A 27928-nucleotide genomic window follows, 5' to 3' on the forward strand; every position below is an offset into this window, starting at 1 on the left:
AATAGGGCTTAAAGATCTCATTCATGAATCTTTGGAATGTAAAAAGTGTATTGGTTAAACCAAAAGGCATCATTAGGAACTCGAAATTCCCATTCGAGGTCCAGAATGCAGCCTTGTGTATGTCCTCGGGATGCACTTGGATCTAATGGTAGACTGACCGCAGATCCGGTTTAGAAAAATATTTAGCCTTACCCAACTCGTCAAATAGATCTTCAATGAAGGGTATTAGATACCGGTCCTTCACTGTGATGTTGTTCAAAGCTCTGTAATCCACGCAAAATCTCTAATTACCATTGTTCTTCTTTATCAAGATAACAGGTGACGAAAATGGGCTGCTGCTGGGCCGGATAAAACCCTTGTCCAACAACTCCTTCACCATCTGTTCCACTTCTACCCTTTGGTAATGGGGGTAACAGTAGGGTTTAACATTGGCGGGCGGGGCTCTAGGTTGAATGGGTATTTTGTGATCATGGGCTCTAAGGGGGGGGTAGGGTAGTGGGCTCCTGAAAAATATCAGAGTAAGCTTGGAGCAACAGTTGGAGCTATTGGGCTTGATCCGGACAAAGGTCTATAGCTTTAGAGGAAGGAACTACTGTGGGTCCAAGAGGCATTAAGCCCATACTCATCTGAAAGGGGGTAGCACTGTACTGAGTGTTTTAAGTATAACTTCCGAGTTTTCTGCAGTTATGGGCTGGTTTTTAACCCCTCTTAGGGTATAGGAACGACCTTCCTATGTAAATTGCATTGTCAATTCGGCCCAATTACATATCACAGGGCCTAGAAGCTGTAACCACTGTATTCCCAAAACCACGTCTACTCTTGTGAACTCCAAGGGATGCAAGTCCACCCTAAAAGTATACCCCTGAACCTTGAGCTCAACCGACTTACACTTCCCTTCACAAGTGATACGCTGGCCGTTGGTTACATTGACTGCGAAGGTTGGGACTGCCTTAATCATTAGTCCTAGCTGCCGGGCTAGTTCGGGAGTTATGAAGTTCAGAGAACTCCCACTATCGATCAAGACAGCCACTCTCCTCCCCAAGATCTGACCGTGGACCCCATGGTTCTTGGGGCCTGGTTTCCGAACAGAGCCTACAGGGAGATAACACAGTATTCCACTTCCGAAATCACCTCCATCTGTTGAACCCCAGGGTCTTCTGAAAGTGGATCAGGTTCACCCTCCTCGTCAACTTGAAGAAGGTATACATGTTCGCCTTGCACTTGTGACCCGGGACGAATTTCTCGTTACAATTATAGGACAAACCCTTCTCCCTTCTGGCCTGCTTCTTAGTCCATGATAGTTTCCGGTAAGGTAGGGTCAATGAACCGGGTTTCTTGGTGGGTGGTATGGACTTAGCGGTAGTGGTTATCGGAATGGTGGGGGTTGGGAGCAATGGTTCTGGGTTAGGTTCAGTCTTAGGATATGGATTTTTTTTTTTTTTGCATTGGGCCCGCCTGAAACCCAGTGGACCTCCCAAGTTTCTTAAGTCGGTCCAGAGTGGCCTTCAGCCAGCCATGAACTCTAGTGGCCAACCGTTGGAACTCATTTTGGTATTCTCTCACCATCCTGGTTTGTCTCACTCTTGAGAGAGACTTGATGAGGGCAAATTTGTCCCTTCAGTGAAATTGTGACACATGGCACCTCGTGCCAACTAAGTATGGCCTCCAGGCAGCTCACCACAGGTAGGTAGGCAGCTTGCCATAGGCAGTTCGCCATAGGTAGCTTGCCACAGGCATAGGCAGCAGCTCGCCATAGGCAGCTTGCCACAGGCATAGGTAGCAGCTCGCCACAGGCATAGGCAGCTCGCCACAAGTAGCTCGCCATAGGTAGCAGCTCACCATAGGCAGTTCGCCACAGGCAGCTCGCCATAGGCAGCTTGCCATAGGCAACTCGCCACAAGCAATTGCTAGGGCTTGCCATGGGCAGCTCGCCATAAGCAGCTCACCATAGGCAGCTTGCCCTAGGCAGCTCGTCACTTGTAGAGAAGCTCGGTACATGAGTAGTTTGGCTTATCGTAGGAAGATCTCCTGCCTGACGACCTGGCCCAGACACTGACCCGCCGACTGACACAGGCGCCGACCTGACGACCTAGCCTAGACACTGACTCGCCGACTGACACAGACGCCGACTGACACAAGCGCCAACCTGACGACCTCAAGGAGTTCACCATCGTACCCCGATTCTAACGGGATGTGACGAGTCTTACCATTTGGAGGCTTTTCACCCACCTAACCCGCAAGGACTCCAGTATATAAAGACCTCACCCCCCAAGGGGAAAGGGGGGGAGGGAAAGGTGGAGGTAATCCCTACTCTCTAGCTCTCTCGTTTCTCCAATATTATCTTCAAAGCTCTCTACAATCAGAGTGCTAACTTAAGCGTCGGAGAGCCCCCGCCAAGAAAATACCCCCGGGTCCTCTGATTCAATTCTCGTAGGTCCCTCAACTCCCGCCGCCTACAAAGAGGAGGAAAAGATGGAGTTCCCGTGGGTCCCTCAGCTCCCGCCGCCCACAAAGAGGAGGAAAAGATGGAGTTCTCGTAGGTCCCTCAGCTTTCACTGCCTACAAAGGAAAGAAGACCACCTCATGCAGAGGGCAGTCGGGTTGCGCTTCACCAGGGAGCTCCACCATTCTCTAAGTCACAGGCCGCCTATAAGGGAGTTCGCCACCAAGTAGCTCCCCGCCAGGTAGTTCGCCACCAGGCAACTTGCCACCAGGGAGCTTGTCACCAGGCAGTTCACCACCGGACAGTTCGCCATCAGGCAGTTCGTCACCAGGCAGTTCGCCCTCAAGCAGTTCACCAGGCAATTCGCCACTAGGCAGTTCGTCACCAGGCAGTTCTCCACCAGGCAGTTCGCCACCAAGTAGCTCATCACTAAGGCACGTCACCACTAGGTCAAATAATGAGGTACTTAGCCAAAAAAATTTTACATCACAAAACATTAGTACGTGGCCGAAAATGGTTACATCAATTGGCGCCGTCTGTGGGAAATGCTATAAAAAGCTAAGTCATCTTCTCCCAGAAAGCTAAATCCTCACTTTTTAGAAATCGAAGCTATCGCTTTATAGTTTACATCTTTTATGAACTCAAAGACTCTGCAGGGAGCTAACAGACTAAGTTAGTTTACATCTTTTACTTTCAATTTAGATAATGCCTCATCAGTCCTCTCTGCAAGGTCCCCCTACAAAGATGAGCTCTTCGTGGCTTCTGCGGGAGTTGGCGGCCAACTGGCTACATAGGCATCCTTATCGGTCGAGCCTTCCAAGGCTCCCGTGTGAGCTGACGACCTAAAGTTGGTAATGCTCCCCCCGAAGGTCGAGCTCCTAGTAGCTTCTTGTAGGAGTGGATGACTGGCATTACGAAGCTGATGCAGTACAATCATAGCTCAACACCTCACAGGAAAAGCCTACAGGCCACATTACTACTTAAGACCCGATCGCCTCTCCGACACAGGCAAAGTAAAAAAAGAGTATACTACGAGTCACTCCCAAAGCCTACGGGCCACATTACTACTTAAGACCCGGTCGCCCCTCCGGCATGGGCAAAGTCAAAAAGAGTAGTAAACTATGAGTCACTCCCAAAGCCTACGGGCCACATTACTACTTAAGACCTGGTCGCCCCTCCGGCATGGGCAAAGTCAAAAAGAGTAGTAGACTATGAGTCACTCCTAAAGCCTATGGGCCACATTACTACTTAAGACCCGGTCGCCTCTCCGGCACAGGCAAAAGTCAAAGAAGAGTAGACTATGAGTCACTTCCAAGGCCTGTGGGCCACACTAGGAATTGGATCAGCACTTATTAGCTAGTCGACTTACAGGCCAAGAGAAATCTACTCCCTTCGCTGAGTTACTCTCAGCTCGGGAGTGGGGGAAAATTGATGAGGGCAGATTTGGCCCTCTAGTGAAATTGTGACACGTGGCACCTCGTGCCAACTAAGTATGGCCTCCAGGCAGCTCGCCATAGGCAGCTTGCCACAAGCAGCCTGCCACAGGCAGCTCGCCACAGGCAGCTCGCCACAAGTAGCTCGCCATAGGCAGCTTGCCACAGGCATAGGCAGCAGCTCGCCACAAGCAGCTCGCCATAGGTAGCTTGCCACAGGCATAGGCAGCAGCTCACCACAGGCATAAGCAGCAGCTCACCATAGACAGCTCGCCATAGACAGCTCGCCACAGGCAGCTTGCCACAGGCATTGGCAGCAACTCACCACAGGCAGCTCGCCATAGGCAACTCGCCATAGGCAGCTCGTCACTTGTAGAGAAGCTCAGTACAGGAGTAGTTTGGCGTATCGCAGGAAGATCTCCTGCCTGACGACCTGGCCCAGACACTGACCCGCCGACTGACACAGGCGCCGACCTGACGACCTGGCCCAGACACTGACTCGCCAACTGACACAGGCGCTGACCTGACAACCTGGCCCAGACACAGGTGCCGACTGACAACCTGGCCCAGGCGCCGACTTGGTCGCCTGACACAAGCGCCAGCCTGACGACTTCGAGGAGTTCACCATCGTACCCCGGTTCTGATGGGATGTGATGAGTCTTACCGTTTGGAGGCTTTTCACCCACCTAACTCGCAAGGACTCCGATATATAAAGACCTCACCCCCAAGGGGAAAGGGGGGAAAAAAAGGTGGAAGTAATCCCTGCTCTCTAGCTCTCTCGTTTCTCCAATATTATCTTCAAAGCTCTCTACAATCAGAGTGCTAATTTAAGCATCGGAGAGCCCTCGCCGGGAAAATACCCATGGGTCCTTTGATTCAGTTCTCGCAGGTCCCTCAGCTCCCGCCGCCTACAAAGAGGAGGAAAAGATGGAGTTTTCGCGGGTCCCTCAGCTCCCACCGCCTACAAAGAGAAGGAAAAGATGGAGTTTCTGCAGGTCCCTCAACTCCCACCGCCTACAAAGAGAAGGAAAAGATGGAGTTCTCGCAGGTCCCTCAGCTTTCACTGCCTACAAAGGAAAGAAGACCACCTCATGTAGAGGGCAGTCGGGTTGCGCTTCACCAGGGAGCTCCACCATTCTCTAAGTCACAGGCCTACAAGGGAGTTCGCCACCAGGTAGCTCCCCGCTAAGCAATTCGCCACCAAGCAGTTCATCACCAGGCAGTTCGCCCCCAAGCAGTTCGCCATCAGGCAGTTCGCCACCAGGCAGTTCGCCACCAAGTAGCTCATCACTAAGGCACATCACCACCGGGTCAAATAACGAAGTACTTAGCCAAAAAATGTTTACATCACAAAACATTGGTACGTGGCCGAAAACGGTTACATCAAGACTCATTGAAGTTCTCGTAGCTAGAGGGTCCGAACCTCACGCGTAGAGCCTCAAGTTAGGTCTAACAAGGTGGTTTGTGGGTGGGTCTTACAATACCATTGATACCATATAATGGCTTCGCCGTCCATGTGAATGGCGGCAACGGAAACTCTTTGGTTTGCTGGGGTCTCATGAAATTCAAAGTAACGTTCGGCTCAGTATATCCAAGGAACAAGGTCTTCACCTGAGTAGAGTGGAAATCTTGGCGGCCTTGATGGGAAAGACTCCACCTCGCCTGCTCCCGCTGCTGCTGCTGGATCCCTCGATCTCCGAAGCTCTAGGTGTCGCCGACAATCGTTTTCCCAACCAATGATGAGAGTGTGTCATTGATGTCTCTCAACTCCTTGATTGATCATTTCTTCTACCGCTGTAGATCTGGTGGTCGGCATCGAAGTTAAGCTCTAATACCAGTTGATGAGCTTGTTTATCCTGAACTTGCTATGGATAGATGGAGCTGGTTTGAGGGAGCTCACCCTCCTGAAATGGACGAGAGAAAAGGAAGAGAAACAAAGAGAAAGAAGAGAAGCGAGAGGATACTAATAGGTTTGTCTTTCTCATATCCACTTCGAATGCTTATTACAGATATTTATAGTAGAGAGATCATGACCTCTAACAAACTAACAAACTTCTGATCACTCTTCTTGACGTGGACGGTGTGTGAAAACGAACCTCCTGCATGATTTGTGGAGTGCACTGGGTTGGGCTTTGGGCGTCATGGGCCTGGGTCTCCTCGTCTGGGCTTGCTCCTACGCCGATCGTAACAAGGTGGAATTTAGAGAAATGTCAAATGCATTTTGGGGGAATTTAAGTTTCTTTTAGGCTGTCTGGTTTGAAGGAAAATGTCAAAATGTAGTTAAAGGAAGATAAAAAGTATGAAAAGCTTTACAAACATTGTATAGGTTTTCCTACTTTTTTTCAAACCAAACACAGCCTGAGAATCTGAAGCTTAGTAGGCAAACGGAGCAAATATTACTTGTGACAAGGGTCACATAACCACTCAACGACGCCAGTGATTTTTGAACATGCCAATGTTTTAATCAAACATGGGTTGACATCAGAGGCGGAGTCAGAAATTTTTTGTGAGGGGGGACTAAAACCTAAAGTGGAATGGGTGAGGGGGGAATATCTGACCTTGGTCTCAGATATTGGAACTAATTGGAACTTGGAAGAGATCTTTTTTTGTAGGCAGTGGATCCGGACTCGGAGACCCGATCGTGGTCGTGGAGTCGTGGGAATACAACAATACAAATAATAGAAGTTCTACGGATTTTGTCCTGTGGCCTGTGGGCCGTGGTCAATTGGTCATAATAAACGGTCGTACCACGACTTAAAAGGAGGATTGGGATTCATTTTTGGGTTTTTGTCAATACCCGAGAAATCTCGAATACCTATTACCTACCTCTACCTTCCCCACCCCAGCCCTATGCTATGCAATTATGCAACCAGAGATTCTGTCCTGTCCTCCAGTACTCAGTCGAATTCGGCTTCTGTCAGCGTACTCCCATCAGACAGACATAAACACAAACACATATTGGATAATTATGAGATCGTTGGACATAAACACGAATTCTCAGGGTTAAGTCCAATCCACACATGGCACAACCCTGTCCGGCTGTCCCTACCGAGTCAAAGACAAAGACCTACCTGCGAAAAGAAAACCTCCCAGGCTCCCATCTTAGAATGCCCCCCCAAGAAAATGACAATCCTAACCTGAGACTGTTCATCAGTAAGAGGAATAGTAGAAGTGAACAAGTGATGGATTCACAGTTCACACACTGCAATTCTGCAAATAAGTTGGGATATAAGATTGGTTTCTTCGATCTGCAACGTGGTTCTCCATCCTCTTAATGTTCGAAATTGTCAAGTTCTGCTTACGTTAAGTTCATCCATGTCTCCCCTTGAATCCTTGATAGCTCGGGAAGGGAAGAAAGAGGATGAAGACCGTGCGGTGATAACAATTAAATAAATTCATGTCATTCAAACGTCAAACCACCCATTACAGTTCAACTTGAAAGTGTGGTGCAGAACAAGATTGCAGAAGCCTCGGTAGGATGTTTGTCGGAGACGCAAAGATTGAGGCCTGCAAGTTCAAAGCCTTGACGCAATGGTATGGTTTGAATAACTTGGCACTCTGCTGGCATCTTCACGAGGTTCTGATTTAACCTTTCTCTCTCTCTTTCTCTTTCTTGGTTCTTGAAATGTGGCGATGTTGCAGAGAGGAATCTTCTTTCCCTCTCTTATCCACAGTTTCTCTTGTGGCTTTTTATCAATACCCGCCAGATCTTGCGCCTTCAGGTCGTTCAGGGCACACAGTGACGGGAGAGGGACTATTTCGTTTGGGCAATGGGCTTTGATGGATGGGGCATCTCAAGGTTTCCCGCCAAATTAGATGGCCAAAATCTTTGATACAGATAACGAGCGGTCAAGTCTCAAGTACACGAAATTTTAGGAAATTTATTCTTGTTTGGAAGACAGAAAAAGGACTCTCACTCATTCCAATGAGCTTCCTTCCCTCGTTTACTCCACAGAAATTATGCCAGTAGCACTCTGCCTCTACAAATTATCAGTTCCTGTATCCTGCTTCCTGCTTTACCTTCCTTCTTCCAATTTCTATTACTGTTCGGTCTGCACCTCCACTTCTTCAGGACAGAGATGGTGAAGAGGAGTGAAAATGGCTCATGTCAAGACAGGAAGCATTACTTCTTCAAGATTATGCTGCCGGGACTCCCCACCCAACAGTTGGTACTCTCAATCTTTTATCTCTGTTAATTCATTTCCCCTTTTCTTGGCCTTTCTGGTTTTTAATCTGTAAGAATGTTTTATTAAAACTGAATGGCGAGTTTTATTTTTTTTTTCTTTTTATGTTGTTTTGCAGCGGATTCCTCCAAATTTTACGAGGCACATTTCAAAAAGAGCAGCTGGAAGAGCAATCCTAGAGGATCGTAAGGGTTATCGTTGGTTCGTCAAATTAAAACAGACTTCAAGTGGCATATATCTAGGGGAAGGATGGCAGGATTTTTTAGTAGATCACTCTATACTGGATAATGAATTTTTACTATTTCGATATGATGGAAATCTGATATTCAATGTGAAAATTTTTGGCAAGAATGGATGTGAGAGAGATGCCAGTACATTTACTCTTAAGACAGACCAAGTCTCTACATTCTCAAATAGAAGAGAGAAAGGAGCTAGCCCATCAAGAAATCATGTTGCCTGTGCTTGTGCTTGTGCCTGTGCCTCTCCATCTCTATCAAAGGTTTGCAGAGACGATCCAGGTATTTGAGAAGCATTGCTCTGACCAGACCTCTCCATATGCATTTGCACACATCTCTGGGTTCTCACGACTTGTTTCACCTTCCAGATTTAGAGAACCAGGAACTCCTCCATTGAGTAACCAGGCCAAAAACCAGCTTGAATTGAAGCATGACATGAAATTATGTGATTTTTCTATATATACATTGATGTTAAAAAATTCTACAACTCATAAATTCATCTGGTTATGATGATTTTTTATGTAGTTACTCTCTTAGGTGGGAACATCCAAGTGGAGTCCTGATCATCTTACATGCAACATGTGATGAGTTGTGGAGGCCCAAAATTTTTAGTACAATTACACAGCCCCAGAACTTGAGGCTTTCCTGTTGTTATTAAACCCCAATTACAACGCCCAAATCTTATATATTTTTCATCAAACTCTAAATTTTAATTTTAGCTTCCATGGAGTTCACAAGCAAGTTTCCCACCTTTATTGTGAAATCTCTACTTTAGGACCCATAGTAGTAGGATATCCACCCCGTCTTGCATGCAAATTTATATACCTACATGGCTAGGTAGTTATCATTTAATGTGCATAAATGTTAACTGAATTCCTGCAAGCTTAAAATTAAGTCCCTAACAGTGGCTCAAATGGGACAGGTAAACACCTTGAGTCGAGGAAGAGGCTTGCAACTGAAGAAGAAAAGATAAGGGTCCAGGAAGCAGCAGAATCTTTTATCTCCAAGTTTCCTTATTTTAAGAGGCGTTTAAATGCATCAAATGTGTACGTCGGGTTTGTTTTGGTTAGTTTTCTTGCTATTTCTTTTCACTTATTTCAATTAGTCAGATGGATGGATTGTGTGTGTCTGAGATGTGTTTGATTATATTGAATTCTTTCTTCATTGAAATGAGAAAAACAAAATTTACTCGTGAGAAAATAAAGGGGCTCAAACAGCCCCAAAATTAGAAGGAAACAGAAAAGGGCAAACAAAATACTTGAGTTGCACTTGGGTTAGGTAGATTTGGATTTGGAGGCAGAATAGGAATTTTCAATTCCTTGTATAGAATTTCCATGTTTGGATCGATCCTTAGTGTAGTTGAACTTGGTGAAAAGGTTAGAACTCAAAATGGAAGGGGTGACAATTATTTAATTTCTACAGCATTGAGGTGGAATAATTCAAATTCAGTTCATTTCCACAATCAAACACATCCTTAGCAAAGGCAACAGAAGAAAAGTCTATAGCCAGATGCCATGCCACCCTATTCACTCCTCAACCAGTTCTTTGACTAACAGATATACTTGTTTCAGTCCCTAAGAGAAAAAGAAAAAAAAATAAACATCTTTACTCTTAGCATCTATATAGCGTGTATCTTGTTGGCAATACTCCACAGCCCCTATTGCCATTAGTTGCTTAGCTGATAAGTATTGCTAAAATTCCCTTGAGCCATGATATTGTGGGATCTTTTTTGAATTACCATGACCAATAAGTCCAGGGGAGAGTTAGATAATGTCCTTTAAGGTCACTCACTATCTTTTTCTCTGGAGAAGCCCAGATTCCCCAAAGAGCAACTCTCAATTTTTGCTTAATGAAACCAGGAAGTTGGCCAATAGTCTAACCCTTAACTCTATAACAATTTCCAAGGATGCAATGCAGCAGCCACACCTCAATCCTCATGATATCTCCCCTTCAATACCATTGGAAGATTTGTTTGAATTTACTGAATAAGATAAGTTGGCTTTGATTTTCTATCATAGCCTGAGGTTGTCAAAACTCATCAATGCCTTGTCCCAACTATATGTATCAGTTGCATAAATCCTTTTCACTGTTACCATCCACTCAGGTGGCTGTTGAGGGTAGTGGAATCTGCCTCATATTTTTCCTTGCATTTATTTTCTTCCAAATCTTCGGAATAATAACAAGAAATCAGCCTTAAAGCTGTCCCCGCTCCCCTGTAACTCCAAGGCTAAAACAGTTCTGTTGTCCTTGGGGAATACTGAAGAAATATGAAAGTTCGGAATTAGGATAGCTTTTAGATGAGCAGCTACATGATAACATAGCAATAGTGCTTTATGGTCTGCATGTGAAACTTCTAGCTTTTTCTCTTTTGTTTTGTTTCCTTTATGACATAGATTTGCAGTTTTGTGCTAAGATAGCATTTTGATATTCAACTATTACCTTGATGATATATAGCCCATTCAACAGGACTTTGATTTTAACATTTTATGGATTTTGGTGACTTTGCTATTCCAGTAGCATCTCCTTAACATTTATATTTAACCAGATATCTTATTTCCCTTTCTTATTTCCACCATATTTATGTTTCTTCAGGACTCATTCATTTACAGAAACCTACTATTACAATTTCATTCTTTAAGAGTTGTACCATCTTAGAATTGCTTTTATCTTAGATTTTGAGAAGCTAGAGTGTGTAATCTACTCCTCACTGGTGTTTTGGTCCTGGTCTGAAAGTAACATGCAGCTAAACCTTGATGGCAGCATTAAATGCCTAGTCACATAGTTCATCATCAACTCACAGATGCACCAATTCAAGCGGTTTAGTTTAGATTTGAGGAGATGGATTTAGTTTTGGTTGTTTCTGGTGTTCTTTGAACTCTGTTATAAATCTGTGCGAGTTGGAAAAAGATTTACATTGTTATGCCTTTTCAGGTTAATTAAGTTGGTGGTATAACAGGGACATTGTATGTCTTTACATACTCAAACTCTTCCTAGCATATATATTTGAGGAATTGATGATTTTAGATTTGGTTGTTTCTGGTGTTCTTTGAACTCTGTTATAAATCTGTGGAAAAAGATTTACATTGGTATGATTTTTCAGGTTAATTAAGTTGGTGGTATAACAGGGACATTTGATGTCTTTACATACTCAAACTCTTCCTAGCATATATCGTAAATTTCCACTTTTATTAGTTTTCTCTTAATGAGTGGGCATTTGTTGTTCAGCATGTTCCAAAGTGGTTTGCTAAATCACATCTTCCCCCATGCAAAACAAAGATTATCCTCAATAATTCAACAGGGGAATCTTGGGTGGTTAATCTACTTTTTATCAGAGGAGCACATGCCTTATGTGGAGGGTGGCCTGCATTTGTACGCGAGAACAAGCTTGAAGAAGGAGACATATGCATATTCGAGTTAGTTGGTAATCTTGAAATGCAGGTGCATATTTTCCGGCTGTTTGAGGAGGGAAAACATGTTGATGATTAAAGGATGTTCCAGGTGACCAACTTATCTCCTTAGTTCTACACAGAGGGCACTGTCATTGGCTGGTATAGGGTTGGAATGTTCTTGGATATCTATTTCAAGTTTTTGCAAAGCAGTTGACATCCTGATTTTATGATATGATATGATATTTATTGAAGACATGTAATGGGTGTTTGGCATCGGTGCCGTTTTCTGCCACATAGGCACCACATCAGAAAACGGGAATGTGCCAGACCTCCATGTGTGAGGTCTGGCAGATGCAGCCATAGGTGTTAAAAGAATTATTTTAATACTTCTTTATTGGCTTTTGCAGATGCTGGAGCCATAGGTGTTAATGGCTTATGACTACTTGTGTGGGGAGCAGAAAGCAGCTTTAAGCATAATTAAGATTCCTACTGAATTGCTAGACTACATTCGCAATCCTTTTAATAACATTTGAAGTGATGACTGTGCCCTCAAACCTTTATTTATGTAGAAAGGCTACTTTTACATAGAATATTTTACAGAAGGCCTTAATTTGTACGTGCCTTGAGTAATTCTCTCGAAAGGCTTTTATTATCTGAAGAGCAACTCTAAACCTCAGTTTAATGTTTCATCAAATTTGGAGATGATGCAACCTGGCCTCCATGAACCTGAGCTTTTGGATGGTTGGGTTCGGTTTGAGGCCTCACGTAGCCTGATGCAACCCCACTTCATTATGTAGGAAAACGATGGCTTGATCTAATCAATTGGTGAGCTTCCCCTACCCTACATGATGCAGAGGAATCTTATAGTTGATCTGGGCTGTTCATCTGAGAGAAGATCCAAACACAATGTTACTCTTAGGCTATGTTTGGTTTGAATAGGAGAGAAACATAAAGTTGAGGGAAATTCTTTACAAATTTTGTGAAACTCGTTGAAATTTTTCCAAAAAACTTTTTGTTTCTCTATCAAATCAATTACAGCCGAAGGGTGTATTAGTAACTTGAGTTGGGTCAGGTTGAGCATTTATTGTAAAACATTTAAAGGGGTCCAGGCACGATGCAAAAATTCTTTAAGATTGGGTACCTGATTTGCACACCTTTGAACAAGAGAGTTCCATTTTGCATATCGCTGGCCATTATTCAGAACTCTATGTATTATATAACTTTATCTAGCCCAAGAAAAAATCGGGTTTGTTGTCAGTATGATTGGCCAAGTGGCAAGAGATTAGACGTGGCACTGCTGATTTAGGTGGTGCTCAGTTGGTTGGTTCGTCTGGTTTTCACAAAGTTTTGAATAGGGGTTCGAACCAATCAACAGCTATCATAGAAGTGGTAAGTGGTAATCAATCAAGTATGGTTGGTGGGGGGTTTGAGTGTCAAAGCTCTCGGGGTATCAAAGATTTTTTCTAAGTCAAGGTTCTGATATATTTAAAGAAAGGATAGGTCACACTTCATTTGATATATCATCTTTTTGAAGACCAGAGAAGGAAGCTGAACACTCAATACTTTTTTCATTCAACATTTTAAAAGTTAAAATACACCATAGGACGGTTCTTCTTTTTTTCTTTCTTTTACATGGGACTTTAAAAGGGTTAAAACCATCTTTTTCTTTCTTTCTTTTTCCATGGGACCCCATACAACAGGGGCTAACGACCAGTTTTTTCTTAAAAGTCCATACTTATGAACCGCCAATCAAATGCTTCCTTAGCTGTACCGACATTTTTCCTCCACTTCAATGTGGCTAAACAATGAAAATGTCGGGTAGCCTGTCCTCTCTCTCCATGCAGTGGGTGCTCCACAAACGCCCCACATGCAGTTTTCAGCATGCATTAGGCTCAGTTTGGTAATATAAATATAAATAGGTAGAGTGCAAAATCTTATACTTTGCATTATTTTATATGTATTTGCATTGTATATATTTGTATTTGTGCTTTTACCAAACTAAGTCTTAGGAACATCTTCTGTAAACGTCGTAGAAGATGTTTCCAATACATGATTAAGATATACTTGTAAATTAATACTTTTATCGAATTCTTGACATGACGTTCTCCGTGCATGAGCATGGGCATTAGTTTCAGACAGTTCAATATTGCCCTTAGCTTCTTCAACAGACATTAGACATTCTGCCATTTTGTTTTTTACAAAATTTACCTACACCTAATAACCCAAATTTGAGAAACTTGATTAACTGGAATTGATGGACCTTAATTACAATCTCTTCCGTTGTCTTGCATAATTGCATGCCATGAAATCCAATTTCAGGATTTCAAATAGCTCAGGAGGTACTGGGCCTACTGGCCCTAGAGCACTTCAGGTATAAATATGAACCTACGAGCTGACATGTTTATTTCTGATTGGTTTCATTGTAGTAGATATGGAATACCTCAAATAAAGGGGGAGTGTTCCACACATTGAATGATTTTGTTTTTTAAAAACATTTATTTTGAGAAGGGCCATTTACTAAACCACTCCTAGTTTCGTGGATTTACTAAAACCTATCATAATCCTACAGTTTGAGTCTTACTAAAGCACTCCTTATAATCTGTACAAAGAAATGTCAGGAGTAATTTTTGAATAAACAATCATGGGGCCCATGCCCTTGAACATTTCCCATTCAGCTTAGATGATCATATTACTATTTTCAGGTGGCAAAATAAACATTACTTAGTGAAAGGTTCATTAAATAAATAGGTTGCAAACTATAGGGGTGTTTTATCAAGATAAAAATTACAAGTAAGGTTTTTAAAACCGAATCGGTCAATGAACCGTTTAGGGGTCCAGTCCCTGCGTTGAACAATCCAACTGTTCGAACCGAATGGATGGCCCATTCCGATAAAAAAAAAAAGAAAAAAAAAAGAAAAACGGCCACAAATTGCTGAATGGTTCAAACACCCGGGTTAGCGGTTTGCTGACCAAATCAACAGTTTTTTTGCCAAAATGACGGTTCTGGGATAAAATGGTGACCAGTTCTCGGTTTTTCCAATCTAACCATCTGATCCAATCCGGTTTTGAAAACCATGATTATAAGGTAGGTTCAAGTGAATTTGTAAAACTATAGGTGCGTTCTACTAAATAATCCTTTTGAAAAAGCAAAATCATGCCAAATTAGTAGTTTCCAATGTATGCAAATGCAATCCAAGTTCAAAATTTCAACACAATGTACATCATTCTGATTACAGATGGTTGATATGCCTTCTTTTAAAGCTTTTCCCAAATCTGCCAGTTTTAAATATTAAATAACATTTAAATAGACTCCTTATAAAAATATTGAAGTAAAAAAATAAAAAAAATGTTTTTTTTTTTATATTATGGAAATAGTCGGTAGGCTTTTTTTTTGGAAGCCTGAATAGGCCCGATGCACATGTTTGTTCTTGAACCATGCATGCAATTAAAATATTAGAAATTTATTCTTAAGTTTTTATATTATTACAAGTTTTGATACTTCATTTGCTTTATCTTGAAGGAAGAAACGAAATAAAGGATAGGGAAAAGTATGGACAGGCCTAATGCAGATTTCTGATTTCTATTCAGAATTATAAACATTCAAAATGGCAACAACCCACATTCTATGCATCAACGCCAGCCTGTGAATTGGCATCAATTCCGAACTGACACCTACCCCAACAGTACTTTGGGCCTACAAATTCTGGCCCTGGTCTGAATTGTCATTCTCCATAAAGGATAAAATGACGGGCATATACTGTGATAAACAAAAGAGGTAATGAGGCATGAAGGCCCTTTACATTGCCTTCTTCGCTAGCTAGCTTTCCCGAAGTGGGAGAAGAATAACTGTATAAGAACATTTATTGGTGAAGGAGGGAGGATCCCAAAGGCCAAACAATTCTGCAACATGCAGAACCTTCTAAGAGAAACTTTTAATTACAGAACCACTAAGGTGGATAGCTTCATCTCCAATATCGATCATTGTGTTTCCGAGGAAAGTAATAATAAATTATATCAGGAAGTTACAAACAAGGAAATCTATAATACCCTCTTCTTTATGAAAGAGTTGAAAGCCCCTAGTCCAAATGGACTTAATGTGCTATTTTTTTAAGAAATTTTGGACTTCTATTGGAGACTTGGTGTGTGAAACTATAAAGCCCTTCTTCCATTATGGGAAAATGAATTGGAACCTAAATAAAATATTTATTACCCTTATCCCTAAGTGTGAGAATTCTGAAGGAATGAACAATTATAGGCCCATTAGTCTATACAATGTGATCTACAAAATCATCTCAAAGATTTTAGTGAACCGTATCAAACCATTTTTAGATGATATAATATCCCTTTACTAGAGTGCCTTTGTGCTCAATAGGCAAATAATATATAAATATTATTTTAATTAAATAATAAATAATTATTTATTTCAAAACATATAATATTTTTGTTAATAGAAACTATTTTTATTTAATATTTTATTATTATTTATTATATTATCAAACAATCCATTTCTAAGGGTAAAATAGTAACCTTCACAATTTCAGATGTAGGAGAATTTCTCTAACTCAAATGATCTTATCTTTTTGGAACCTCTAAAAAATAAAAAATCATTTCTATTTCTTTTTAGATTTCAGACCCGAATAATATATTTTTTAACTTCTCATATTTCAGATTTATCAAACACTACCTCTTTCAAAGTGAAGGGAATCTCAAGAAATATCACTTGGCATGAATAGCTCATGTAATGGCAAGTAAAGCCAGACTTTTAAACACTTTTGTTTCATATGCTAATCCCCCTCCATCTACTTTGAGACCGGTGTGTCTTAAAAGGTGCAGAGGTTGCTCCTTTGATGAGATATGTCAAAGTCTCTACATGTGCAAGAGTAAGAGATTGCATAAGAGAGAATACCTATTGTTCCTTGGCCTACCTTAGGTGGAAGTCTATTGAATCCCCCCCGGTCTATGAAAGGATGAGGTTTCCGTTCAAGGCCATCATGTGTTAGACTTTGATTGGGCCAATATATTTTATAGGGTAAATTGTTGAAACCTCTCTTGAAGTTTTTTGTTGTTTTTTGAAACCTCCCCTGAAGTTTGGTAATTGCAATCATCTCCCTTGAACTTTTTGGCATAGTTGCAAGTAGACTCCTTTTGTTAGTATCTTATGAAAAGAGTCATGAAAATGTCCAAAATATCTATGCATTTACTTTTCACCAAAATGTTTATTTTCCAAATTTTCTCTTTCATATGAATCGCTAGCCTAAGCCCTTCCAATCTTTTTTTTTTTTTGAAATTGATTTATTTTCCAAATTTTCCCTTGTAAATTTTTTTTGGTTCTTTATAAAATTTGTGTTTTTTTTTTTTTCTTTTGTAGAAACCAACCTCAATAGTAACTTCATGGGTATTTTGGACATTTGCATGCTCATTGCCAGAGGATTATAACATAGGGAGGTCTACTTGCAATTATGTAATAAAGTTCAGGGGAGGTAATTGCAATTACCAAACTTCATGGGAGGTTTCAGCAACATTCAAAAACTATAAAGGAGGTTTCAGCACTTTGCCATATTTTACAAAACCCCACCTATGATAAAGCATCCTCCCCTTGTATTGTGTCATATTCTCCATTGTTTGTAATAGTTGCAAAATAACTATTTGAATCTATATATAGTGTTAAATCTTCAACACAAAAAATTGGGTAAAATACAAAAACCTCCCCTTAAGTTTCTGACAATTATAAAAACCTTCCCTATAGTTTCATTTTAGCAAAAACCTCCCCCGGATTTAAAAAAAAAGTCAACGTTTACAAAATTACCCTGAAGTGTCATTCAATTAATTTATAAAGTACCATATTTGCCCTCGATCTCTTTCACCGTGCCATGCCTGCCTTGTATCTCCAACATCGTGCCATGCCTGTCTTGTATCTCCAACACCGTCTCAAGTACCATAACACCCTCCCTTGTTACCGTGAAATATCGACAGCCCACCGTTTCTTTATACTCCACCATCATCTGATGCCTCAACTCCTGGAAGTCCATCAGCTCCTTTAGCTTCTTCTGTAGCCTGATGGTGACCGAAGTCCTTGTGCGGTCCACCGACGTCCCTTCTCTGTATCTAGAGAGCCTCCTGTTGGCAGCGTTGGTGCAGTCCATATCCTCAAGTTGAGACTTTATGCTTCTCACCTTTTAAGCACGGTCACGATATCGGCATTGGTCCGTGTGTGCAAGGCTTTTAGGGCCTCCGACTTGTGAAGGCACTTTCTCTCTTCGTTGGCTTGCTACAATTGGCCAAGGATGTCTCTGATGAAAGTAATCTCTTTCACCATCTCGGCCTTCTATGGTCTATTTGATTTTGCGTCATCATCACTACCATCTCCAGGTCGACATTGCCAGCTTCCAAATCTTTCATGGCTTCTTTCTTCAGATTCACATAGCTGAGGAGGGGTTTTGTTATCAAATCGTTCATCTTGCTCTATTTTCTCTATCTCAGTTGAAACTTGGAATCACAAAACTTTGGAAGAGAGAACGCTTCAGCTGCGAGAGTAGATTATGGCTATATGAGATGTTTTTCGATTTAAAGGACTCGATTTTGGAAATAATTTCCTTCCTAGAAGTGAAATCTATATACAAATGACTTATAGTGATGCATTTATACCGAAGAATGATTTGAAAACCTGTATATAGAAAATTTTGCGATTGAAAATATACAACACACTGTGTGCTTTATGATTTGGAAACCCGTGTACAAAAAACTCATGAGAATGAACCCTCGTTCCCATTAGCTTCCTTGACTGGTAATGGTGGATGGTTGGCTATAGGAACCTCATATGAATGATCAACATCATCTTGTTCCCCACCATAAGTATCTTGCATCACCTTGGAGCTATCAATGCCAAGCGGCCAGGCCAATGAATGGTGAACATTAATTAGTTTTATCCTGAAAACAACATTCCATTAGCACAAATAGCTGCTGGTTTGAAAATTTTTTATAAGAAAAATACTCTATATCATTCAACATGTCCATATCTCCAAAATACATTAAAATTTTATGCTTCAATAAATAGATTTTTTTTCTAAGTCAAGTAGGGCAATAAACAGGAGAAACATAACTGAGCACAAAATTACAAATTCTTGGGAGATTGAAAGAGGAGGAAGAAATCGGCAAAGAAAGTTCAGGGAGAAAAGGAAAGAGTTGTGTTCCATTTGGGTTTGGATGAAAGATTAAAAGAGTTGTAGCTTTCCTCCTCTTTGGACGAAAGAATTCAGCGATAGGACAGAGGAAAAAAGAGGTTGACGAGAGAGGTAAAGAGGATAACAGGTAGATAGGGGTATTTCAATAAAAATGTATGCAAAACTAATTTGTAAAAGGGTAAAATGGGAATTTAGAACAAAATTGATGTATCGGTGTGACATTTTCCGTTTAGGTCATTGCTGAAAGGGAGGTTTTTGTCGAATTCTTTAAAAATTCGGAGTTTTTTATGATTATAAAAAACGTTAGGGGAAGCTTTTGTATTTTACCTTAAAAAATTAGATAAATTTCTTAGACTACCCTTATGATTTAATTAATTGACTAAGTATACCCTTATTGTTTGATTATTGTCTAAGCTGCTCCTATTATTTTGAAAAATTACCAATTGTCGTTAAATATTGACAAAAGGCGTAAATGTTTGTTTTGCCCTTAAGTTCAATTTATGTGTGAGCACCATTGCCTTCATTTGTGATATTTATCGTTGCAATTTTCGAACGACGGTGCGATGGTGAAAAGAAAAAAAGGCGGCAGAAGAGAAGAAGGTCGAGAAGGCCCCTATTGCAAGTTTCCCAAGATCGGCGGAGAGAGATTGGAGATCTCCGAGCAGTTTCAGAACTTTTGATTCTCTCGTATCTGCAAGAAAACCATATCTGAGATATAAAATATACTCAAAATTGGGCATTGGCATCGCAACCAAGAACTGAAGAGGACATCAATGACCAGATGAGATTTCCACGACAACAAAGTTTCCTTTCTGCAAAAAGAGGGACAAAGCTGACGAAGAAGAAAGGAAGAATAATAAGGAAATAAAAGTCAAGCTTCTTTTCTCTTTCTCTTATGGCCGACGTCGAAGAGATTTCCGCCTCTCTCTCTCTCTCTCTCTCACAATGGTTGTAGTCTCTCATCTCTCCCACTCAACTCCAGCATACACTTCATCGATTTTCAGTTTTGTTTTCTTCCCTCAAATTTTCCCCTCATTATTTCATCATTTTCAACCTCCCCAATTGTCACCGGCCCCCTTTTCTCAGTCGCCACTCAAATCCATTCCTCTTGGTTTTCGGTAAAACTCACACTCAGACGATTGTTTCTACCGTCTGCCTCTCCACTGGTTTGTAAGACCCTACCTTCCTCCGGTTCGACATTCACTACCTCCTTCTTGATCCCAGGAAGGTTAACTTTGAAGACATGGGCTTCTAGGGTCTCTTTCCAATTGATGCGAGCATTGGCGAATGCTGCTGCCTCGATTGGGAATTGAGGTGTGGTAAGAGCACAGGTGAAAGGAAAATCCTAAAGAGGATCCCAAATGTCTAGAGAGAAGGGATCAAAAACGTTGCTTCATCAGCCACCAAAGAGGATTGGGATGATCGACATCTTTGCTTCTGGGTTTTCGTTTGAAACGGATAAAGAAGAGAGAAATGAAACGCTTGCTAGCTAAATGCTGAAATAATGAGGAAGAAAGCCTCTAAGTGATACTGAGACGGAGAATAGTAGATGGATATGGAAAGGTTTTAGGGAACGGAGGTATTTTAAGAATTTTTGACAAATATATCATTCACATAAAAAATTAACGAATAGGGGTATACTTATTCAAGAACATTATTTAAGAAATTGACATAAAAATTAACAGACAATTCAGTTTCGCCATTGACGAGAGAAAGCAAATATTCGATATTTTGGTTTCCGATACAGTAACAATTGCTCTCTTTGTTCACTCCCCTGGCACTTGTATGCAATTACTTTACAAGAATGAATTTCTCATATGGTGCCAATTGGCACAGAACCTTGCTTATGAAAAAAGAAAAGAAGAAACTGACAGTGAACCAACCAATACAGCATATATGAATTCTTACAAGGTGCTGTCTTGAACTTTTTGAACAGCAGAAAGCAATATCTCATCCCCAACGTGCAACCTTAATTGTTTTATGAACACATCTTTGGCCACCTTTCCAACCTAAAGAAATCACAATCAAACAAGTGTTAAAACAGTTACTGATTCAAGAACATCTGGGAATATGTCTATGTTACCTTGTACAAATTGTATAAATCCTCCAATTCTTTAATTGTTATGGTGGAAAGGGAGCTCTTCATCTCAGAAAATAACCTCGTAAACGACATACTTGAAGCAGGTATCCTTCGTAATACTGATGACCCTCTGAATAATCCTGCTAAATCAAAATCGAAAAAGTTAAAACATGTTTCTACTTACTACAAGTATATAAATTTGTCTGTAAATTGAAGCCACAGAGAAAGAGCAATAGATGATGCACCTTCTGGATCTTCTGGACGACGAGAAGATTTATAGCTCACAATACACTCAGGGAGAATGTATCTATTCATGTGGGTACTCCATACTATATACCATTTAGGGTTCCTGAGATCATCTACGCCAGTGTCAAATTCTTCACTTGATGGATGGAATTGTCTTGATCCTGCCTCAATCTTTTCGACATTTCCCAGTATAACCCGACACAATACAACGTGCCTTTCTCCATCATTATCCGCCTCCGATACCAAAGCACTGTAATAAAATCAAAGATATTAATTTCATTGGGTTCGAGTTCGGCTCTATTAGCAAACAAAGTCTATATAAGATCAATTTAGATCAAGCCAAATTAAGATTTTCATGGATCTAGAATAGCTCATAAAAAGATTGATTCATGTGGAATCTAGGAATGCATTGTTCGGTTAAAACTAAAAAAACAAACAAAAAATTTTGGTTTCATTTTTTTTTTAGTCACCTCGGGCCACTCAACCAAGACAGTGGGGCCCAAGCAATTCGCCACACTCACCGATCTGTCGAGGTTCCACGTAGCCTCCTTGTAGAAGCGAGCCAGTTGTTTCTATCTCCTAGGGATCACGCCGTGCGCCAATGGATCTTATCTTCATCTTGCCCGAATCAAACGAACCTGGATAAGGTTTATCAACTTACTCAGAGTCCATCTTCAGGTGTAGAATTGACTCCAGGTTAGACAGGCCAGTGATCTCGAACACGCACCGTGAGGCCCACAACAGATCACCTATATAAAGGCTTCACCTCCAGCCTAACAAGGTGCGTGCGATTTAACTCTCACAATTTACTATTATTCTCAAGCAATCAACTCTCCATAATCTCCTTTGCTAACTTAAGTATCCGAATACTCACACCGGGTAAAGTATATGTAAATTTGGTTTCGATTTCAATTTGGTTTTTTATTTAAAATTTTGATTTATTCGATTGAATTTGCTCACCCTAATAAAGTAAGTATATGTAAACTTAATTTAAATCAAACTAAATTGTACTTTTCATGAACTTAATAGAATAACTTGTGTAAAAAACTTGATTCGTATCCATCCTACCAGCCGTAGTTCAGTTTAATTATCAAACAAATTTATATAAATTCAAGTTATATAAGTTAGATTAAAAATCCTATATATGTTAGATTTAGATCAAGCCAAATTGAGATTTTTATGGTCTGAGTTGGAATAGTTCGTACAAAGATTGATTCGTATTGACCTCCTTAATTTAGACAATACTAATGGCTTGATTATCAGACAGGACTGTCGAGTCGAATCAAGTTCTTCGGGAACCGAATTCGAATTATTCGTAAAAAAGCTTATTCGTATCTACCCATTCAAGGAAAAAGAGAAAAAAAAAGGCGAGAAAGACGAGTAACTCAAAAGAAGGGGACAGGATTAATACCTTGTTTGAGGTGAATACGGGGGAGAAAGATAGATGCCGACCCCATAAGAGCCAAAACCACACAGCTTGTTTGGTAGCCCAAAACCATGCGCTACGATTCCTGCCACGCCTTTAGCTGATGTTCCATGCCATGCAAGCCTAACGTTGGATGTACCTCGAGCGACCTTTGTCATCTCCATCTGCTTGCGAAACACTTCCAAACGAGCACCTCCCGACGGACCCATGTGCAAACAGCGATAGATAGCAGTAATGGTGGTATCTGGATCGATTTTCTTCAACCCAGAGAGGAAAACCATCTTGATCAAAGAGTAATTCTCGTCTCCATCATCCAGGCGCTTCACGTTAGGCCATTTCGTTCGTTCCAAGATAGGAGGAAAACTAGAACGAACACGGCATCTTTTCGCTGTATCGAGTTGATCTGATGAGGAGGAATTTTCATCGGACACTTGGTCGGCTGAAACCAATTCCAATTGATGTCTCTTCCTCTTACCAATCTTCGGGGACGTGGCCACGGGAGCCATAGTGTCAATTTCTTCGTCCACAGATAATTTGGGGAAGAAACATCTCCCATTAGCATCAATCCAAGCTATAGACCGTTGATTACCGGTTATCAAATTCAGCTGCGCCATCCTTAGGAAATCGAAGAGGAACCGACCGCCCTTGATTTCCACCTCGACCATTGGCCTGCCTTCCAAGAAACCCAATCTCAGAATCTCAAATACCTCTGGGCAGAAATCGACCCAACGCCCCTTCTCGTAGAACATGAACCTAGAAGGAGCACTACTACGCTTAAAATTCGAGTAATTCTCTAGCAATGCTTGCGTAGAAGAAAACCCAAACGCAATATCGGATTGTTCTTCAACTCTAATGCTACACGAACTCGAGTTTGAAAGAGCAACTGGATTTTCAATATCTAATCTTAGAACAACTTCCTTTTGTTGATGACTCCTCTTCATTGAGCTCAAATCTATTCTGTTGTTACTCCTACGTGCAATCATAGAACCTAGGTTAGCCTCATTAGTTTGTTCCTGCATCCTCGCTTTGCAAAACTCAGACGAAGTCGGTGGCGTCTCTCTCTCTCTCTCTTCTATCTCTCCGTATCAGACCGCTGCGTATGAAGAAAGCATCGCAATTGAGAAGAAGCTGATTAAAACAACAAATAGGTAACTCTATGCGTCAATGATCAGATATATTAACACCCGTCGGTCTTCAATTCATGTCGGTCTCTGACTCTTCTATTTATATAGATCAAGGCGACGGGCGGAAGACGGTTTCTTGGGCGCGAAGGTTCATTGAACAAAGTACCCCAGTTCTGACATGCTCTTCCCAAAAGACGATAATAACCATTTGACAATCGGGTTGGATGGGTCGGGTTTGGATTGGGTCAACATACTTCGCATTAATTTCGGGTCAGGTTCTCAAATGTTTATATGACTCTAAATATTCAGGTTAGGATTAGCCTATGAATCAATTTAGGTCATAGATATCTGAAATTTTAAAAAATAAAGAGAAAATATGTGAAAAATGCTAAAATTAAAGGATTTAATCTTAAAATTCTTAAAATAAAATAAATTAAACTTAAACATTTAACAATTCAAGAAATAAACAATTAAAAATAAAGAATAAATAGTAAAACTTAAAAAGTGGAAACTTCTAATAATGCATAAATAATCTTAATTAGACTTAGCAATAGAATTAACGGATTGATCCATGACCTTCGCGGGTTGGGTCAATTTTTTGTCAGATCTACATTCTTGATTATCGAATGGAAATTTTTGAAAAGGATACTTTAGTCATTTTGTATAAGAAACAAAAAAGGGCGAGGTCGTGAGTGGTCATCCCGCGGACCGGTGGACGTATGGAAGCAGTCGTACCGCGGACCGAGACAGTAATGAGGGTACAATAGTAATTGAAAAAGGAATGTAACCGACAAGGAGTTACGTGATCGATGACCAAATTGGAGGCTTGTTTGGATTAGGAAAGAAAGAGACTTACGAGTTAAGTTAGCGAGGGGGCATAAAAAAAGGTGGAGCTACACTACACGTGTGGGAATGTGGGATGGACGGGACTGGATTCCAATTTCCAACTCAGTTTAATTTGCTTTGGCTCAACGCAAACGTGGAATAGAATTGGGTGAGATTCAAAGGTGCTAGATTTTGAAGGTCAAAACTCCATCTTTTTGACTTTTTTCCCCGACATGCATTTATATATTTTTAATCTAATTGGCATATCCAATTATTTTTCCTTTTCTATAATATAATATAAATATGGCATATAATGCATCTTTATTTTCCTTTTATTACAAAATAATCCCTTTCTTACGTGGCCGAATCATATTAAATAGAGGAGGAGGATTAGTGATGGTATTCGAGTTAAAGTGGAAGAGCAACAGATGATGTTGTTGAGTTGGACTGATACACAAGTCAGAGGCCCCGAGGTTGTAATTGTGAGGGGGTTCGGAAGCTAGAAAGTGCGAAGAAGATCTCACCTTGGCCGACGTGTCCTTATATACCTGTTGGAGCGTGTTGTTGTGCTATTTGCTTATAGAGCACATGTCACCTTCCGAGGTGATTAGTAAATAGATCTATTCATTGGTTGAGTAACTTGATGGGCCAACTGGTTCAGCCAATTCTAAGTCAGGCTTAGACATGAATTAAGGTTTATGAGCTCTGGTTCAGGCCCAAAACACCATAACCGATTTTCTTTTGTTAGACTTAGGTTTTCTCAAAAAAAAAAAACTTGGCCCAAGTTTTTGGCCTGGACGCAAACCTGGGCTTCGGGCTATATATAAAAGTCAGACTTGAGCTTAAACTTAGACATGAGCCTATGAATGTATTTTGTTAATATAAAGATAAAACCCAACCCGATCCATAAACAGATCTATTAGCAATTAAAGTTTAAGAGATGACCATCACATGTTCCACGTAAGAATTCAGGGGCGTGCTAACCTTAGTGGTATGGTTGGTTTAGTTTGGTGTTCACCACGGGTCCCCACTTTGTCTGTGGGTTGTGGCGTGCACTAATGTTAGCCTCCGGTGCGTATCCCGGTGCATCACACCACTGTTCCTCAACTCGTCTGAACTTTGGATAAGCGGCCGTCTTCAATTCGGCCACGTGTCATTTCATTAAGCTTTCATGTGTTGGTTCAACTCGAACATAATTCTCGACCTCATCAACCATCCCTACTTCTAAAGACGAGGTGCTAGGTGCTCGGTAGTCGGTACTAGTGCCAAGATAGGCTCGTAGTGAGCTCGAATGCAGAAGTACTTAACCGTTACATATATTTATAATGTTTATATTATATAATTGTATATTTATTTATAACATATATTAAAAATTAGTAAGCCAAAAAAGTCAGAGAACCAAACTGGTCAGGAGGTTGATTGATTGGTTCCAGTTCAATTTTGGTTTTCAGTTTTTCAAAAACTGATTATCGGTTTAGTTTTGTAAAAAATAATTCAATGGTTTAGGTGTCATTTGGCCTATATTTTTCTACAGCTTTTTGGCTGTTTATAAGTTGTGAAGACTGAAAATTGGTCTATTCCTATTTGACACACAGAAGATCTAGCTGCCAAAAAATGTGGTGCCGAAAAGACACGTGAAACCCATTTTGAACTGATTTTAGGAAGCTCTAAATGAAACTTATCATGTCTTTCATGTGTTAACCTCACACGGAAAGACCCGAAATGATGCATGGAAAGACATGCATCTGCCAAATAGTCTTCGAGCTACCTAGATCTTATGTCAAAAGCTCAATGCATCTATTGACTATTATAGCTACGATAAGATCTTCTCAAAAAGACTTGCCAAACGGGTCCTATTTAACCAAACTATGAGAATCGCTAACGTTATTGGGCTGTGTTGACTAAGTGGACTTGCTTTTCGATTTAGCTCATGCATTAAATGCCAATGATTAGAACATACATATGGGCCCGTTTGATAAGTCTTTTTGAGAAGATCTTCTTGTAGCTTTGTAGTTTGACATTTTAAAGACACATTCAGCTTTTGACATAAGATTTGGGCAGCCCTAAGACCGTTTGGCATATGTGTATCTTTTCGTACGTCATTTCAGGTCTTTCCGTGCAAGATTAAAGCATGAAAGATGCGGGAACCTTCATTTGAAGCTTTCCAAAATCAGCCCAAAATGAGTTTTTCATGTCTTGTCAGCATCCCGTCTTTTGGCGGTTAGATCTTCTGCATGCCAAACGAAAATAGACCAATTTTTTGTCTTCCCAGCTTATAAACAGCCGAAATACCGCACGGAAAGATGCATCAAACTGCCCCAATATTCTATCTACCAAGTTCATGAGTAGGTACTTACACGTGGCAATCGAAGTGGACATTTTGGAGATAAGAGTTTGAAGAAGATGTCTATGATGTAGACGATGACTTTATTCCTCCAATCAATGCCAGAGTTGAGGGTCATGATGAAGATGAAGAGGAGGCTGACCCCACGACAAAGTTGCAAGCTAGATTTTGGGAAACCCTGTGTTCCTTGTCCGAGGCAGACTTGCTTAGGATTAGAGTAGTATCTTATCTTACTAGAATACGAGCTTAATGATGATTTTTCTTTGTATCTTGGAAGGATGGGTGGCTTTCTCACTTTGCCTAAAGTGATACATCCTTGTCAATGTACCAAGAAGTTCACGATGTTGTAATTTACTAAGTTCTAGGGAGACGTGTATAATATAGGGTGAAATCGAAACCGGGCCCATGTACAGGTCCCATCTATAAGTCTCTACTCCTCATAGAGCATTCTCACACTGATTTTGCAGTCACATCCCGCTATGTATTAGGAACATCTGCCATGAATAATAATGTATAAATACGGAAGATGTTTTCAATATGCGATTAAAACATGCTGTGAGATTGATATGTGGAGCGCTTTGTGAGAAGCAGATCTAGACTCTCCATCTACAACATGGGATCAATATCCAAAAAAAAATGTGAGTAGCTATCCAATTGATTAGACATAAATCCAAGTGTCCAATGCCATTAAGTCCAGTTAGATTGTCTCTTTTACCCGCCAATAGAAAATGACTTGTCCAGAACCTGAGTATATAAAATATGAGTTTAGATCTCCTCCTCACAGAGCACAGCTCACACCATTCTCACAGTGGATCACAGTCATGCGTTGAAAATATCTTCCCAATGAATAATAACATCATGTAGGAGAGATATTCTCAATGCACAGCTGTGATGCATTGTGAGGTTGATACGAGAGCTCCATCCGATAATAGCAACATAATGTAACCAGAATCTACGCATTTTTTAGTGTTTGATTTATGGGTAAAAGAATTAAGCTCTCCTTGATTTTTCACACAA

At 40.8% G+C, this 27928-nt stretch overlaps 2 protein-coding genes and 1 pseudogene across 11 annotated transcripts; 1 reads left to right on the forward strand and 2 right to left on the reverse strand.

The window, feature by feature from the left end:
- Nucleotides 1-6967: 6967 nt before the first annotated feature.
- LOC148849258 (B3 domain-containing protein Os01g0723500-like) lies at nucleotides 6968-12361 on the forward strand. Of its 10 annotated transcripts, none has more exons than XM_088948416.1 (6): nucleotides 6968-7453; nucleotides 7599-8045; nucleotides 8179-8578; nucleotides 9219-9361; nucleotides 11522-11794; nucleotides 12093-12361. In XM_088948416.1, the coding sequence occupies exons 2-5, from the start codon at nucleotides 7956-7958 to the stop codon at nucleotides 11780-11782; spliced, it is 894 nt and encodes a 297-aa protein (XP_088804542.1). In that variant the 5' UTR covers nucleotides 6968-7453; nucleotides 7599-7955; the 3' UTR covers nucleotides 11783-11794; nucleotides 12093-12361. The 10 variants fall into 10 exon arrangements, 6 of the variants coding, with proteins under 6 accessions (XP_088804542.1, XP_088804540.1, XP_088804541.1 ...); XR_016100365.1 differs by having other exon boundaries at nucleotides 6988-7453; nucleotides 9219-9342; XM_088948415.1 differs by having other exon boundaries at nucleotides 7006-7410; nucleotides 7519-8045.
- A 5033-nt stretch (nucleotides 12362-17394) lies between these two features.
- LOC148849259 (syntaxin-111 pseudogene) lies at nucleotides 17395-18265 on the reverse strand (annotated as a pseudogene).
- A 72-nt stretch (nucleotides 18266-18337) lies between these two features.
- LOC148849260 (putative inactive poly [ADP-ribose] polymerase SRO1) lies at nucleotides 18338-23819 on the reverse strand. Its single transcript, XM_088948248.1, has 5 exons — nucleotides 22604-23819; nucleotides 21192-21442; nucleotides 20950-21086; nucleotides 20775-20875; nucleotides 18338-18612 (listed from the first exon to the last, which is right to left on the reverse strand). The coding sequence occupies exons 1-5, from the start codon at nucleotides 23635-23637 to the stop codon at nucleotides 18429-18431; spliced, it is 1707 nt and encodes a 568-aa protein (XP_088804374.1). The 5' UTR covers nucleotides 23638-23819; the 3' UTR covers nucleotides 18338-18428.
- Between the last annotated feature and the right edge of the window lie 4109 nt (nucleotides 23820-27928).

The sequence above is a fragment of the Nelumbo lutea genome, chromosome 6, assembly GCF_056320005.1.
Source record: "Nelumbo lutea isolate HS-2025 chromosome 6, American lotus-T2T, whole genome shotgun sequence".
Lineage (NCBI taxonomy): Eukaryota > Viridiplantae > Streptophyta > Magnoliopsida > Proteales > Nelumbonaceae > Nelumbo > Nelumbo lutea.

What these genes read in the sequence shown, in the direction of transcription:
- LOC148849258 (XM_088948416.1), top strand. Translation starts at nt 7,956, where the DNA reads ATGGTGAAGAGGAGTGAAAATGGCTCATGTCAAGACAGGAAGCATTAC. An exon ending in GACTCCCCACCCAACAGTTG is followed by an intron (nt 8,046 to 8,178) that starts GTACTCTCAATC and finishes GTTGTTTTGCAG; the next exon opens with CGGATTCCTCCAAATTTTAC. An exon ending in GGTTTGCAGAGACGATCCAG is followed by an intron (nt 8,579 to 9,218) that starts GTATTTGAGAAG and finishes CAAATGGGACAG; the next exon opens with GTAAACACCTTGAGTCGAGG.
- LOC148849260 (XM_088948248.1), bottom strand. Translation starts at nt 23,637, where the DNA reads ATGCAGGAACAAACTAATGAGGCTAACCTAGGTTCTATGATTGCACGT. An exon ending in CCGTATTCACCTCAAACAAG is followed by an intron (nt 21,443 to 22,603) that starts GTATTAATCCTG and finishes ATTTTATTACAG; the next exon opens with TGCTTTGGTATCGGAGGCGG. An exon ending in TCGTCCAGAAGATCCAGAAG is followed by an intron (nt 21,087 to 21,191) that starts GTGCATCATCTA and finishes TTGATTTAGCAG; the next exon opens with GATTATTCAGAGGGTCATCA.